Source organism: Scyliorhinus torazame, chromosome 4, assembly GCF_047496885.1.
Source record: "Scyliorhinus torazame isolate Kashiwa2021f chromosome 4, sScyTor2.1, whole genome shotgun sequence".
Taxonomy (NCBI): Eukaryota; Metazoa; Chordata; class Chondrichthyes; order Carcharhiniformes; family Scyliorhinidae; genus Scyliorhinus; species Scyliorhinus torazame.
The window spans coordinates 185,044,061-185,061,775 of NC_092710.1; the positions used below are offsets into that span (position 1 = coordinate 185,044,061).

Genomic DNA, 17,715 nt, shown 5'->3' on the forward strand with positions numbered 1-17,715 from the left:
GGTTGATATGAAAGTTGCACGCTTTTTCAACATTTCATCCAATTTATGTTGACACCCCCAAACTACTGTAGCAGTGTAATGATTACAAGCCAATTTAAAAGCACAAAACTGGAACAGAGGACCAAAGGAGAAGCAATGAAAGGAAGATCAATTCTGTTCCATATATATGCTCTCCAATGAACACATCACTTCAAGGATCAATACAAACAGTTGAAAAGAGTCAGAGAAAAAGAGATCTCAAGGGCAATTAGGGGTGGGAAACAGATCCCTTTCGCCTTTCGAGCAATGCCCACATCCAGTGAAAGAATGAAAAATCATACAAAGCAGTCAAAGATAACGATTCTTGGCTTTAAATGAGTCAATTTAAACAAGATGGGAACAGCCGCAGAGAAATTCCAAAGAGAATAAGGTAACTAAGATAGTGGACAAACAAGAGCAAGTGTTATATCTCCTGTGCTTGCACCTCCTCTTTCTGATTTACATGTATTTCTTTGAATCGTGTCTCCTGTTTTCGCAGCCCACAATGTGGCCTCTTCTACACTGGGGAAACCAACCATAGATTGTATGGCTGCTTTGCGGAACACCTCGGTCCTGTCCGCAAGCATGACCCCGAGTTCCGGTAACTTGTCATTTAAATTCTCCACCTTGCTCTCAGGCTGACATTACTGTCCTTGGCCTACTGCACTGTCCCTGTGAGGCATAATTTAATTAGGCCCTTCACAGCCTTCTTTGCTCAACAGCAAAATCACCAATTTCAGACCGTAAACCCCGGTCCTCCATTTTGTTTTCTTCACTTGCTTTAATTTATTTCTCTTTCAGTCAGCAGCACTGACTTTTGTTTCTTTGATTCTTTTCTGGCCCCATCTCCATTCCCTTTGGCCCTGGATGTCTAGTTTTTCTGTCATTCAATCTCTCCTGAGTTTCAACCAACCACAGGCCTTCTTTCTGCTCTTTTCCCATCCATCCTTTGCACAAATATCTCTAACTTTTCCCAATTCTGCCGAAACGCTAACTTTTCTCAATGCTGCCGAAACGCTAACTCTGTTTCTCACTCAACATAGATGTTACCTAACCTGCTGAGTTTGTTCCTTCATGGGCGGATAGCTTCACCCACTAAAACCAACTCCCTGAAAATAAGCCAGGGCTGGGAACATGGCTGCAGACTTGAGCTCCTGCCGATAGAGAGCCTGGGCACCTCTATGGCAAAACCCAGTTCTATATGCCAGGATTTGATGGAAGATACCCATCTTCATACTTTCAAACAAAAATTACTGTTTAAAGTTCTAATCCTTTTATATATTTACTGCTCACAAGTTTCTTAATCATTCTTTGCAGATAAATAATGAAGTCTCAGCTCAGAGCATTGTAAAATTGGTGTAAAAGTATTGATCAATTGCTTTCCAATGTACTGAAGGCATCTTTTACCATTATTAATACATTCAGTCTTTTCATTTAAGCGCCATGTAATTTACATATCGTGATGGGGTTTATGGCATTATGGCAAAATGTCAGCAATATATATGAAAATGCTGAGGCACCAAATTCCGCTGACTTGATAATAAAACTGGTGGCATAACAATCATATTTATACATGATGCAGATGTACAACTCACAAATAATTAGTTCTAGTTTCCATATTTTTCCATATGCTCCAATTAATAAGATAAATGTGAACACCATCATTAAAAATAAAAGTATTAAGCAACTGTTAGAGCAAGCTCTAAGTAAGAGTGACATTTTTGATGTATATTAATTACTTGTTGCCTACTACTTATTCCATCATAACATTTAGGCAGCATTTTGTGATGCACAATCAGAAATCATTTCCAAGCCCCTGAGGTACTTGCAGGTAAGGACATGTTCAAACAAGAACATATTCACTGGGGAGAAACCTTTCCAGTGCAAGCTTCCTGTTCAAGTCTTAACCCAAAACAGAAAAATCATATGATTGTTAACAGTAGATTAAGATTATTTTATGTTCTGTGGAATGAAGCAATGTTCTACCTGTAAAGTAAATTAGCCATAGGCTGGAAGGAATTCAAAGTTCAAAGGGGGTCAGATGCAACTTCTCTGATAGAAATTTTGAAAGACTGTGGGCAGGACTGGGAATTCCCAGCCAAAGTCGACGGATTTTTGTTTGATCTCCAAATGTTCTGCTCCCAGCCACACCAATTCCCACCATGGATGGGATCAGAAGACCCTGGACTGTGGCATGGATTTTCGCGGGGTCGTGGTGACTCAGTACCTTATCCAAAATGATGTTAGTTTTCTGGATCTGGAAGTCTCATCCACATTTCTGTCAGATTATATTTCACTGGTAAGGGAAAGGAAACCGGGTGTGATTCACATAAATGGGAAATCCAAACTCAGCAGGGTCATTTGAACTCAGCGCCGAGTCCAAACACACCTCTTTTCTGCTGGAGCAAGGTCCATTTCCCACAATATGTGACTTACGATTTTTAAGAGCACAATTGAATGCTTGTAGAAGTCAGATATGGTCTGTGGAACTCTCCAGGTATCTAGTTCTCTTGCCCTTAATATTCTAAAAAGAAAACAGCCTGCTGTGCCCCCGAGATGAAGAAAATCAGTGCTTGCAGTTTAGATAGATTTTTGTTGACATAATCCTAAAGGCTATTATTATTGTACTATTATTGCTTGGCTGCTTCCATAACCTATCATTATCACAGTGGGCGGTTGTAAATTCACGGTTTGATTTATATCTCCAAGAGGTTATAAAGGGAATAGCTGTCTTTGATTTCAAACTATGAATTCAAATGTTTGATTTTATACAGGATTAAGTACTTACGGGGATTTAAATGTATTGAAAGGACTTTTAATGAAAGGGAATTTTTTTGTGCATAATGAAGTCTGTAATAGACACTTTGAACTTATTTTTTAAAAAGCTCAGTGTGGCTCTTGATGTTTGTCCTTGAAAGAAAACTGGGTTAATTGGCATGGAGGATGTAAGCATGGTGTGCATGGCTTGGGTTCGCATGAATTGGCACTAAGATGGGATGGGACTTTAATTACCCATAGAGATGTGTGGGTCATAATTTAGCATGGAGGGTGCAAGGGGCCAAGGGAATGGGTGGGGCATGGAGTGGCATGGATGGGCATGTTGGGGGATGAGGGGCTGACAGCTGAGGGGTAGGGGGTCTGACATCAAACAAAACAACTGGGATGAAGTCCCAGAGCACCGAGGTGGATCTTTTAACCAGCCCACCTTGGCACTTGGTAGCCCCAGTGGCTGTTTCCAAGCTGTTTCCAGAGACAACAAGCTGGCTCCAGCTCACACCCACCCTCCCGAAACTAAGAACCCGTTATTCAGGGCACTTTTCCCCCGAGGCAGCAAGCTTGGAAATTTCCCAACTATGCCCTTCTACCGTGGGAACAAAACTCCACTCCTAGGTATCGCAATTCCTTTGAAATCATGTACAAAATACATAACTGACATACCTTCATAAAATCTTAATTTAATAATAAAAATATTTTCCCAAACAGACTCCACTTAAAGAAATAGGAGCCATCTATTTAACCTAAACATTGCAGTGTAGGAAATATAGGATACCATTTGAAATCTATCAGCCACCCATATGGCTTATGGCTTGGACCACAAATGGCTGCTAGACCACTGCCTGAAGTCCCACCTATTAACACCAGATTGGTTTACTGCTCTCAAAAGTATTAAAATTCTCTCCCTCCCTACATCTTTGAAGTGAAATATTTAGAGGTTGGACTTCTTTAGATATATCAGGAAATAAATCTATAGATATATCATTGTGAAAAGGGAATCATAAAATAGCAGTTTATTTCCCAGAGGATGGACACAACATGGTTACCATACTACGTGGGATTTTACAGAAATCATGTTTTACTGTATATTGTCTGTTGCATTACCAACATGTGAAATCATAATGAAGACAGAAATGTGTTGTCAATTTGACTGATACTGGATTATTAGGCGAAGGGGAGTAATGCAGCTTTGTTATTTTCAATACATATAGTTCCAGCAGTAGTGCATCATCAATCATAAACCACCAACTACAAACCATCAACTTGCCAAAACAAATTAAACAATTTGAATTTTACTTTGTCTAAACAAATCCTGTAAGCATTTTGAATCGGTGTATCAGTCTAAGCCTAATTTAGAAATGCACTGTTAATTCAACAGAGTTCACCTTCCTGTGAAATAGACAACAATTTGTAGGTGACTGTGATTACAGGGAAACAATCTCTAAGAAGAATTGACTCAATCTCATAAACCTTGAGTGTGAAGCTTCAATAGATTAACATCTGAAGCTGAAGACGAACATTCGCCTCGTCACTGAAGGATTACACGCATAATCCATCACTAAAAGATTACAAGATTGTACTTGGAAATGGAATACTGTATAATGGAATTTGGTTATGGAAACACTGTATCCTCCATATAACATATTAATTTCATTCATTCATGTGTGCTCTGCCAAAAGGTCATTGGCTCATTGTCCGCTGATGCTGCATGCAAAGCTGTTTTCTTGGCAGTTTTTTTCAGCGGTGGTTTGTCATTGCCTTCCACTCTCAAGCTTACCTTAGCTAGAATAGCAATCGAACCGACGTGGCTGTTATTCTGAACCATATACTAGCCATGTAAGCTAAACGGCCCACTATCACATATTATACCATTTTAATGTCACATCCAAAAAACATCCAACAGTTGAAAATGATCCCTACATTAGACACTGGAGATATTAGTGATAACAAATGCAAGTAAAAAAAGATGTGAAACAACACTAATTTCTATGCTCCACTAAATGTATCATGAAATCTGATTTTAGTAAGGTTTTACTTAAAAATCCAATATGATTGTAATGCTGAAATCTAAAAGCACTGTTGTCCATTGGCCTACCTTAAATTTGGCTGCGAGCTGCTCTGTGGCTTCTTGCTCCTTCTTCAGATCTTCCATCATTTTCTCTTTCTCATCTAGCAATTTCTGTTTCTCTTCTGCTACCAAATTATGATCATCTTGTATTGCTACCTTCTCTTTTTCCAATGTCTCTTTTTGTTCTTTTAGATAATTTTCCATGTCTCTCTCTATGTTATCTTCAGTCTCCTCTCCTTCCTCTGTGATCTCTTCTCCTTCCAGAATGATTTTTCTTTGGCTCTTTCTTCTTTTCTTGCTCAGCATCCCTCTTCTCTCCAATTGGGCCTTCAATCGTGCAATCTCCTCTTGAAACTCCCTCAACAAAGCATCTTTGGGGTCCTCATTAATCCTTGGTTTGTTTTTAATATTCTTGGTCCTGTTGGCGTACCTCAATGTTGTTAAGCTCTCTTCATAATTGCAAGATGCCGGGCCAATAGTGGCCACCATAATTGTCTTAGCATTACCACCTAAGGAGTCTTCCAATAGGCGGGTTAGTTTTGAGTCTCTGTAAGGAATATGAGTACTCTTGCCATCCACAAGGGCAGATATTACATTGCCCAAAGCAGAAAGAGAAAGATTGATTTTAGTAGCTTCTTTTAGACGCTCTCCTTGAACTCCAGTTTTGCTCTGACGCTCACTGCCAGCTAGATCAACAAGATTCAACTTGCCCACTCTGATATGATTTTCACCATCCAGTCCAAGCTCACTGCACTCCACAGTGACAACAAAAATGGCATGAGATCGAGAGCTGTACTCATTCATATTGGTAGATGCTACTGATCTGGTCTGATTTCCAACATTCATTACATGTTCTATTTCCTTGACATTCTTGGTTACGAATGATGATAGGTCTGTAAATTAAGAATAAAAACATTTTACCATAGAATCATAGAATTTTACAGCACAGAAAGAGGCCATTCAGCCCAGCGTGCCTGCATCAGCGCCTGAAAGAGCTACCTAGTTAGTTCCATTCCCCAGCCCTATCTCCGCAGCCCTCTAAGTTCATCACTTTCAAAAGAACAAAGAACAAAGAAAAGTACAGCACAGGAACAGGCCCTTCGGCCCTCCAAGCCTGTGCCAACCATGCTGCCCGTCTAAACTAAAATCTTCTCCACTTCCTGGGTCCATATCCCTCTATTCCCATCCTATTTATGTATTTGTCAACATAAGAACATAAGAACTAGGAGCAGGAGTAGGCCATCTGGCCCCTCGAGCCTGCTCCACCATTCAATGAGATCATGGCTGATCTTTTGTGGACAAAGCTCCACTTTCCGGCCCGAACAACATAACCCTTAATCCCTTTATTCTTCAAAAAACTATCTATCTTTATCTTAAAAACATTTAATGAAGGAGCCTCTACTGTTTCACTGGGCAAGGAATTCCATAGATTCACAACCCTTTGGGTGAAGAAGTTCTTCTTAAACTCAGTCCTAAATCTACTTCCCCTTATTTTGAGGCTATGCCCCCGAGTTGTGCTTTCACCCGCCAGTGGAAACAACCTGCCTGCATCTATCCTATCTATTCCCTTCATAATCTTATATGTTTTTATAAGATTCCCCCTCATCCTTCTGAATTCCAACGAGTACAGTCCCAGTCTACTCAACCTCTCCTCGTAATCCAACCCCTTCAGCTCTGGGATTAACCTAGTGAATCTCCTCTGTACACCCTCCAGTGCCAGTATATCCTTTCTCAAGTAAGGAGACCAAAACTGATCACAATACTCCAGGTGTGGCCTCATTAACACCTTATACAATTGCAGCATAACCTCCCTAGTCTTAAACTCCATCCCTCTAGCAATGAAGGACAAAATTCCATTTGCCTTCTTAATCACCTGTTGCACCTGCAAACCAACTTTTTGTGACTCATGCACTAGCACACCCAGGTCTCTCTGCACAGCAGCATGTTTTAATATTTTATCATTTAAATAATAATCCCTTTTGCTGTTATTCCTACCAAAATGGATAACCTCACATTTGTCAACATTGTATTCCATCTGCCAGACCCTACCCCATTCACTTAGCCTATCCAAAGCCCTCTGCAAACTTCCACTATCCTCTGCACTTTTTGCTTCACCACTTATCTTAGTGTCGTCTGCAAACTTGGACACATTGCCCTTGGTCCCCAACTCCAAATCATCTATGTAAATTGTGAACAGTTGTGGGCCCAACACTGATCCCTGAGGGACACCACTAGCTACTGATAGCCAACCAGAGAAACACCCATTAATCCCCACTCTTTGCTTTCTATTAATTAACCAATCCTCTATCCATGCTACTACTTTCCCCTTAATGCCATGCATCAAATCATTAAGTGGGGGTTACTGGGTTACGGGGATTGGGTAGGTACATGGGCTTGAGTAGGGTCCTCTTTGTAAGGGCTGGTGTCGACTTGATGGGCCGAATGCCCTCCTTCTGCACTGTAAATTCTATGATCTATGACCTCCTACTTTGCTCCACCACCTCTTATTAAACAGTATAACATCCATCACATTTCTCCCTCTGAAAATGAAAATCACTTATTGTCACAAGTAAGCTTCAAATGATGTTACTGTGAAAAGCCCCTAGTCGGCACATTCTGGTGCCTGTTCGGGGAGGCTGTTACAGGAATCGAACCGTGCTACTGGCCTGCCTTGGTCTTTCAAAGCCAGCAATTTAGCCCTGTGCTAAACAGCCCCTGTCAAGATGTCAACAGTCAAGATGTCCCTTAAATGTCACTATTGTCCCTGCTACCACCAGCTCCTCTGGCAGCGAGTTCCAGGCACCTACTACCCTCTGAGTAAAAAACTTTCCTCGTACATCTCCTCTAAACCTTGCCCCTCGCACCTTAAACCTATGCCCCCTAGTAATTGACCCCTCTACCCTGGGAAAAAGCCTCAAATATGTATCCAGCTCTCTTTTGAAACCTCCTATGGAATCCGCCACCACCACTCTCCCAGGCAGCACATTCCAAACCCCAACAACTTTCTGAGTAAAGAGGTTTCTCCTCACCTCATTCCTAGTTCTCGTGCTGACCATCTTGAAATTGTGACTGACATTCCAACTAATGGAAACAGAATACCTTCTTTACCCTGTCAAAATTGTTCATAATTTTGAACACCTCAATAAGGTCACCTCTTAATCATCTCTGCTCTCAGGAGAAGAAGCTCAATTTCTCCAATCGTTCCTTATATTTAAAATTTCTTATTTCTGGTATCATTCTAGTAAATCTCCTTTGCACACTCTCAAGGGCTTTAACAACCTTCCTTAAATAAGGATTGGATTGGATTTGTTTATTGTCACGTGTACTGAGGTACAGTGAAAAGTATTTTTCTGCGAGCAGCTCAACAGATCATTAAGTACATGAGAAGAAAAGGGAATAAAAGAAAATACATAATAGGGCAACACAACATATACAATGTAACTAAAAGATTAGAACGAGTATAAGTTAAGTAAAAAGTGGATCTGTTTGTGAGAGCTCGCAGAGAGTCGCCTCGCTCCGGCGCCATCTTGGTAAATAAGGTGTCTTGGGAACACCACTTTCAACTCATCTCCAGTCTGGGAAATGCCCAAGTGTCCTACCCTCTGTTTCTGATCTCTTAACCAACTTATAATCCATGCTGCCAAGGACCCATCAATCCTAAACATTTCTAATTTGCTAACCAACTGCCATGTGGCACCATATCAAATTCTTTCTGAAAGTCCAAATCTACAACATCTACAGCACTACCCTCATCTACTGCCATGTGTCACCTTGTCAAAGAACTCAATTATATTTGTCAGAATGACCTGTCCTTGACAAAGCCATATTGACTGTCCAATATTAACTTATTTTTCTCTTAAGTGTGCAGTTATCTTTTCCCATATTATGGCCATCAGTTTTCCTACTATTGATGTCAAGCTAACAGGTCTGTAGTTCCCTGGGTTATCCTTTGCCCGCTTCTTAAACAATAGCATCACATTTGCAATCCTCCAGTCCCCCAGGACTAGTCCTGTGTTGAGAGAGGCCTGGAAAATTTGCTCCCTTACCTCTCTCAGCAATCATCCCATCCGGGCTTGGCGACCTCTCTACCTGGAGCGCTGCCAGCCTTTTTAGCAACTTTTTTAAATCTATCACTATATTGTTCAATTGCTCAACACCCACATTTTCAACTGGGCCATTGTCACCATCTTCTAATTTGGTAAAGACAGAAGCGAAGTACTCAATTAGTACCACTGCCATACTCTCCGCATCAGTGAGCAGCTTACCTCCTTGTCCCTTATGGGCCCCACTCTACCCTTCGATAATCTTTTACTATTAATATGTTTGAAGAACATTTTACTATTTGTTTTAGCGCAGCTTGCAATCCTTTCCTCATGCTTCCTCTTAGCTTTTCTTATTTCAGCCTTAGCCTCTCTCCTGCATTTGAGATACTCTTCCTGATTTCTATTGCTATTATTATTCCGACATGTATCATATGCCTCTTTTTTGTTCCATATTTTCTCCTCAATAACCTGGTCTGCCTCATTTCCTAGGACCAGATCCTGCACAGCTTCATCCCTGGTAGGACTGGAAATGTACTGTTCCAGAAGGTTCTCCTGCACACACTGCAGGAATGTCTCCCCTTCCGTGTTCAACACTCTACCCTCCTTCCAGTCTACCTTAAGGTAATTGAAATCCCCAATTATCACAACCCTACTTGTCCTGCAGATTTCCATAATCTGCCTACAAATGCTCTCTTCTACTTCCTGCCCATTGTCCACTATTCATTATAAAAGTGCTGCTTTCCTAAATTACAAGGTTTCTCCATTTAACTTAAAGAGTTTACAATCCTCACTCTGGGGAAACGTGCTGTTACAGGCTTCACTTTCTTTACATGTTTTAAATTGTGTGCCATTACTAATCTTGCGACAACAAAGGAGACAAGTAATGAGGATCCCTCCTTTTTAAAGAATCCTGTTTGATATCTAAACTATCATTTCTGAATAAACAAAACAACCAAAATAATTACTTGGCACTTATCAAAAATAAATTCCAGATTGAAAAAAATGAAAATATGCCCCAAACTGTAGACTGATTTTCCTATGTTTCTGTGAACTTTCTTTGATCTCTACAGAGAAAGATACCAATGCTTTTCTGAACTATCACTTTCAGCCAAAACTCTCTCGAAAAATATGCACAATTGAATGAGACTGTAAATATTTAGAATATGCATAAAATTTACACCAGGTTATGGGTAATTTCTTAAAAATGTGTTCATGTGGGCGTCGCAGGCGGGACCAGTGTTTATTACCCATTCCTAATTGCCCTCAAGGGGGCAGTTAAGAGTCAACCACATTGCTGTGGGTCTGGAGTCACATGTAGGCCAGACCAGGTAAGGGTGGCAGGTTTCCTTCCCTAAAGGTCATTAGTGAACCAGCTGGTTTTTTACGACAATCGACAATGATTTCATGGTCTATCCAGATTTTTATTGAATTCAAATTTCACCATCTCCAGTGGTGGGATTTGAACCTGGATCCCCAGAGCATTACTCTGGGTATCTGGTTTACTAGTCCAGTGACAGTATCATTAATCCATCAACTCCCCATAATTACAGTGTTGACAGATGTTTAGGCAACAAATTTATACCCACATCTGTTTAACACAATGGAGCTGATTTCACTTCTTTGTCCTGGCCAAGTCAATGTGCATGTCAGTGTGTCATACATTTGTTCAACGCAAACATGTTGTTTCTCAGTTGGACCTATACCACTCAGGATCAGGAACAAGTGAGCACAAGTCACCCATGAGCACTAAAGCTATTTGCCAAGTGAAGAATAGTCACTCAAAAGCAAAATAGTGAAGAGGCTGGAAATCTGAAATAAAAACAAAAAGTGCTGGAAATGCACAGCAAGTTAGGCAGCATCTGTGGAGGGAGAAGCAAGAATTAACACTTCAGGCCAATGACCTTTCTTCAGAACTGGTATAGTTAATAGTTAATTGTTGGCCTTCCTTCTTCCCTCTCACCCTGAAGCATTGACAATGATAATGGGCCAGTTTAATCGAATCCCAGAAGAGAACTGCAAACACGGGATTGTAAAAATAAGAGGAATTAATCCAAAAACTCAGTCCAACTGCAGTTAGTTGAGCCATTGTTCAAATTAATTGACAGTTCCACCAATTAGTGAAACATTTAATTGAAGGTAATGAGCCAATACCATTCATAATGATGTCAGCATTTTGCGGAGGCCATCGAATTATATCGAATAGTCTGACAGGAAATGACAGTCATGAGTACCAATTTATTCAAACTGTATTTTTCAGCTGATTCATGGCTGAACCTCGCAAACAGATTGAGAGCGAAAAGTGTATTCTCATGTTTGATTCACCATCACAGCGCCAGAAAGATTTTGGATATCCTCTGAAAATAATCAATTACAGGTCCTCTAACCAACTAAATGTTTTATGTGTGTCTGTGTCTATGATAATTCTGCAAAGTCTAGGTGACTCCCAAAAAAATGGTGACTCAAGGTTTGTCCTGAAACCAAAACAGGGATGATTAATATGCTGGGTTGGAGTGGAATTATTGGCGTCCCTTTCAATTTCTCAACAAAATGTCAATTGTTTGATGAAACTGACTCCTCCCCTCTCCATCCTCCTCTCAATCTCGTGAAGAAAACAGATAGGATCATAACACATAACACAGTCTCATTGCCTACTGCTTGCACATTTTATTCATCTGTTGTATACTTCGTAAAATGAATTGATGTTCGATTTTGCAATCTTAAAAAACACAGATTCATACTTTACCTTTAATGTAAACACCAGTTTCTGGTTTTTCTTTTAGCTCCAATTTTTTGTTCTCATCCTTGTTCAGAAGGTCTCGGATTTCCTCCTGATAGATCTCCAGATAGGAAGCCCTCACCAGATACTGCTGGTCCTGGGAGCGCGATATGTGAGTGAAAATATGTTCGAATGAATTGGGAATGATGCCTCTTTTCTCCGGTTCGGCCCAGATGCCTTGCATGGTGTATGTTTTCCCAGTCCCTGTCTGGCCATAAGCGAAAACTGTCCCATTGAACCCCTGCAAAACCGAGTCAACAAGAGGGCGGACTGTCTCGTCGTACAGGTCGCTCTGCTTGGAACTGCTATCATACACGGCATCAAACGTGAAGGTCTTGGGCACCTCCGTGGGGATGGTTTTGGGGTTTTGAATAGACACTTGTCCCAATTTCACACCCATGTCCACAATCTGGTCACAAGCACCCGCATCTTCTTTCCCATTCATTGGGCGACACCTGACAACTACCTTCACGGATTCGCAAATCTTGGCTTTAGACATTTTGCTTTGTTTTATAGCCGGTCCCCTTTGCTTTGCTCAATGCAGTCTTCTTGATGCAGATCAAATAGCCTGCCACCTCACTGAATGTATTGTGTCTGCAATAAAGCAATGCACCCGTTCCGCATCATTACTCAGTACAGCAGGCAGAGCAACGCACTGGGGGTCTGCACTCCCCCACCATACAAACCTAAACCCCGGCGTCAATTCAAGCTGGCGATCCTCGGGGGAGGGGCGCGGGAGAGCGGGTGCAATTTTCGCCCATTTGCAGCTGGCAACGCCTTTGTCATTTGGGTGGTGCGATTGCAGCCACCGGGCTACACAATCCGCTAGCAGACTGGCTGCTGCCTGTGGAGATGCTGCTGCTCTCCGCCAGTGGAGGACGCCCAGTCCATGGTGAGGATGCTCAACACAGCGAGCTCGCTCCCGCAATGACATCATGTCTGATCCGCCCCAAACCCAGGCTCCAGTGCCTTTCGGGAAGTGGAGTTGTTTGCTTGGTGCTGAGACTGCAGCAGCTTGGAGATTTACATTTGTCGGAGGAAGCCCTCTCTGACTGACTGCCCCCCTCGTCCACAATGTTGCTGGAGCAGAGGCGGCTGGCAAGCAGAGATGGGTGGGTGGGTGGCTGGTGCTGTAGATTGCCCACCAGCACCTCAGATTATTCCAGAAAAACGAAGTACACTGACAAGTAAAAGCCTGCATTTTATAGAGATATGGATTCAAAATTCAATATGTTAGTCGGTTAACTGTTTAAGGTAGGGAAAAGTAACTGGCAGTTCAATGCCACCTTGCATGCCCTTTTGTAGAGCAGTCATTATTATGTTGCAAAATGCAGCAACAAGTTTGCGCACAGCAAGATCCCACATGCAAAGCGAGGTTAAACAGATTTATTCAATTTGGATGGTTAAAAATTGAAAACCTTCCTGGATCATTGGCAGATTGCAACTTTAATAATGTAAAATATGCTGATGATACTTTTCTTATTGCTGACCCTAAAGAGAAACTACAGCGGATTTAGGATATATTAGTTTGTGAAAGTGAGAGGAAAGGACCAAGCGTAAATTATAAGAAAACAAAATGTTGAGTAGTGACCAAAAATAGTCCTATCAGAATGTATGATCACAGTGAAGAATGAAAAGAGTACATAGGCAAATATTGTTACCTAGGAAGTACGCTAACATCAGTTGAAAAGAGTGGCCAAGAAATAAGACAAGGTATTGCAATGGCCAATGATGCATTTCAAAAAAATGAAAAGTGTAATCAATTCAAAATTAGCTATGGAAACAAAGCTGAGTATCCTGGAATGCTATGTCACACCAATTTTGACATACAGAGTGAGTGAAGCAATGCAAGGAAGAATTGAGGCTACAGAGGTTTGGTTTTTAAGGTGAAGAATGGAGATATCCTGGACAAGCTACACTATCAATGAAAAGATGTCAGTAAAATCTACGATCACAAGAACTCTGTTGACCAAAATCAGGAAGAGACAGTGGGAATATCTTGGGCATGTCATAATAAATCATGATTTAAGAAAGTCTGATTTTTGATGGTGAAAGAGATCGAGGGAGACAAAGAATGATCTTTCTAAAGAGCCTCGCAAAGTGGATGAATATACCACCAACAAAGATGATCTACCTTTCCAGAGCAAGATTAATATGATTGCAATACCCCCTTAGGGCAATGTAGGCTGGAATTCTCCATCCATTCACTGGCAGTAGGATTTTCTGCTGCTGCCAGCAGTGTACCCCCACCCATGGGTTTCTCAGCTGGGGTGGCTTCATGTGAATTCCCAATGACAGCAGCGAGAGCAGAGAATCCCACTGCCAACAAATGGTGCGCCACCTCCTGCTGCAGAGAAACATGTGGACGGGTAACCGAAGAATCCCACTCGTAGGCTCAGGGAGAAATGTTGCTTTGGGCATTGGAAGAAGTCTTTGCTCTTCTGGGATCCTACATCTACTTGAGCAAGCAGATCAAGATTTCTTTTAGTGTCTTATCAGTCCTGAAAGATGTGACCTCTACTCTTGTACCACTATTTTCTCACAGTATTTTGAAAGTTTGTCTAAATCCTTTCATAACACTCTGAAATCCTATTCTCCTTCCAGGCATTAATTCCTGGGAAATCCTTGCTCAAAAGAGACCTGCTTGGAGAATTCTCCTGATTGATGTGACACAATTCTTCAAGGGCACCTGACAGCAAGAGGAGACCTGAAAAAGGAGAAAGGAGTACCAGCGATCGAGAGACCAGGAACCAATCCCACCTCCCAGAAACATCTGTCAAGTGTGCTGTCGAAGATGCGGTTCCTGGATCAGGCTCATCAACCATGTAAGGATCTACCGAACCCAAGACCAGTGACACAAAGTTTCTAAGGTGAACAAACATACTCATTAGCGGGTGATCGCCGAAGAAGATTTTAAAAGCTTGATATGTGTTTCTGAAATCACATCCACAATAGGAAGGTTGCTGATGTATAGGTATGATTATGTATCACCCTGCCAATGTCAATAATTCATCTTTCTCTTTTGCATGCAGAAGATTGTCCATGATAAGTATAGGTAAAGTCACCATAGTCCCAGAAGATCAGAGGCTGCTTTCCCCTTTTGACGGGGACAGCTGACTGGTGATATAATCTGAGGATCACCACACCTGGCAAGGGGCAAGGTTGAGAAGGCGGAGCCTTCATGAATAACCTCAACCAGTACGGAAATTGAATCCGTGCTGCTGGCCTCACTCTGCATCACCAATCTCTATCCTTTGGCACAGCACAAGATACCCACGCAGGTGGGAATAAAAGGAAGGCACGGGCTGGGGAATCTAAAGCTGCCAACTCCAGACTTTTGTCTAACTTTCCATGCAGTTCATTCACTTAATCTCACTCAATGGAATCAAACCATATGGTGCAGATCAATTCATTTTACAGCCCCTGTGCAGAAAGAGAACCATGCTTTAGTTGCACTTCAAGGTGGCACCTTGAACCTTCATTGCTCTCTCTGTCTCTATCTAACTATATGCATCATAGTTAAAGACCAAGAAGGTGCCAGAAAGAAGTATATCTGGACATTGCACAAAAAGCAGTTTAAATCTGCAAAGCACCAGTTCAGGAACATTCACATTTTGGTATTCTGACTGTGACCTGGTAATACGGCACGCTAGCACAGTGGCTAGCACTGTTGCTTCACAGCTCCAGGGTCCCAGGTTCGATTCCCGGCTTCGGTCACTGTCTGTGCGGAGTCTGCACGTTCTCCCCGTGTCTGCGTGGGTTTCTTCTGGGTGCTCCGGTTTCCTCCCACAGTCCAAAGATGTGCAGGTTAGGCGGATTAAATTGCCCTTAGTTGTCCTAAAAGGTTGGGGGGGGGGGGTTACAGGGATAGGGTGGACGTGTGGGCTTAAGTAGGGTTCTCTTTCCAAGTGCCGGTGCAGGCTCAATCTGGTGAATAGCCTCCTTCTGCTCTGTAAATTCTATGATTCTATACACAGAGTATAAGCCAGCATGAGGCTGATATGGGAGGACAATGGCAAGAGAGGAAAATACACCAGTTAGTCAGATGGTATAAGCGCATATCCATGCCCTGCCAGGAAGATATGAACACAGACTTCAGAGAAGAAAGTTTTCTCAGCAAGAAAGATGATTGTAGCCATTGAAGTGGTGCCCAGGAGTTTGCAGAAAACATTGACTAATGTACAAGCTGCCTTCTTCAATTGGTCATATCCTCAGTTACACTTTTCTGAAATGATAGGGGAAGCTATTAGATCATGCTTTTTTGGGTGTAAATTACACTAATTGCACGAACAGCGTACAGCCTGGAAACATAAATAGTGCAACTCTGAGGGATATTTGTGAAAGGTTTCTACTGTTGTAAAATACAGAGGAAACACGGTGTCAGTATATTAAGACATAAATGCAGTTCCTCCATATTTATGTGCTGCAGATAGTGAGAAATCTGGCTACATAAACTATATTATGTAACAATAAGGATCACAATCAAAGCATGTTATGTGTGTGAATATATTTCTGGTATGCAGTAATAATCCAAAGTATGAAGATAAAAGAACACTCATATTTGTCAGTAAGTGAATGAGGAATACCAACTATGATCACTTACAACAAACAATAACTTCACTTGTTTCATCAACCAAACCAAGGAAATCATAGCCTTTTCTACCTTATGAAAAACAAGCTGAATTCATGTATACATTTCCAGTTAACTGTTTCATTGAGTTTAATAGTTACTGGATAAGAATGCTCATTGCTTGCTTCATTTTAAGGGAAAAGCACTTTGCACTCTTAGACAAGAATGGCATTATGTTCCTATTAAACGCAACAAAGAAAAGATCCTTGATAAATTATTTTGCACAACATGTTTTACTATTTTTCTATATGTCCTCCCCTTTCTACTTTTAATCACTGTACTCATTCTAAGTTATTGATATAGGTGTACTGGACCTAATCTTCTCTTTACATTTCCAGTACATTGCAGCAGCTATCAAGATAGCAGACGTACTTACTTTCATTTCACTGCTACAACTGGAACATCTGTAAAGTTCAGAGACTTTTCAAAATAAATTTCCCACTATGTTATTTCCAATTCTGGACACTACATTACCTATTCCAGTCACTGATATGACTGAAATGAGCAGGCCCACAGGCAATCCAGCTGAGTGAAAATTTGTGAAGAGATCAGTGGTATGTTGTATCATTACAACATACAAACCTGATATTAACAATTGTTGCCAGTAATTATATGTTAGGTTCTGCTTCCTAGTTTAAGCAAGAATTATCAACAGCATGCACTGAACCTACAATTGCTCACATTGTGCAGCTAATGAAGGTGGAGCTGTGGCTGAAGTCAGGAGAAGATTGTAAATTGCAGTGCTTTTATTTCTGAAACCAATGTTTCACAAACGTGTATATTTGGTAAATGTTATTTTAATGAAAGGAGATCTTGTGGCACAGTGGACAGCACATCTACATCTTAGCCAGAAGCTCCAGGTTCAAGTCTCACTTCAGGAAGTTGTGTTCATAATACCCCCAAACTGGTATCAACTTGTAAATTCTTCCAACATACATCAAACATAGGCGGTAAGAACGGGAAAGATTACTGGTCAACCAAGTGATAGAAATTTGAGCCTCCACCATCATTATCCATAGCCCCAGGCAACTGCATGCATGTAAAAGTGTATGGTGCCACAGCAATTCAGATTTCTTGGGGGAGCTGGTTGGCTCAGATGGCGGGACGGTTGGTGTGTGTATGTCACTGTGTGATGGATGTTGTAGCGCTGTGGTCTGCCTTGGCCTGGGGCAGAAAACACACAGAGTCTAATAAGCGTTCACGGTTTTATGCAACATTTTATTAATGAAATAAGAGCATAAACAAAAATGAGGAATGAGGAAAATTGATTGTGCATGGTTGTTTGAGGCCTAGTGTAGACCTGAACACACAGTTCAATCGATTTACCAGTTTCTGAAACTACCAGCTTTGATTAGCCTGATACAAATGCAATCTGTGAATAATGTTATTATTTTGGAATTGCATA

At 41.4% G+C, this 17,715-nt stretch overlaps 1 protein-coding gene across 2 annotated transcripts in view; it reads right to left on the reverse strand.

Annotated features, from left to right (window-relative positions):
• kif3ca (kinesin family member 3Ca) overlaps positions 1–12,579 on the reverse strand; it is a 263,681-nt gene extending 251,102 nt beyond the window's left edge. The window contains exons 1-2 of one of the 2 annotated variants that reach the window (XM_072498979.1): positions 11,648–12,579; positions 4,889–5,754 (exon numbers count right to left, since the gene is read on the reverse strand). In XM_072498979.1, coding sequence (XP_072355080.1) covers positions 4,889–5,754; positions 11,648–12,179 — 1,398 coding nt within the window. In that variant the 5' untranslated portion in view covers positions 12,180–12,579. The remainder of the gene's footprint in view (positions 1–4,888; positions 5,755–11,647) is intronic. The other variant, XM_072498981.1, reaches the window with a different exon arrangement.
• Positions 12,580–17,715: the final 5,136 nt, after the last annotated feature.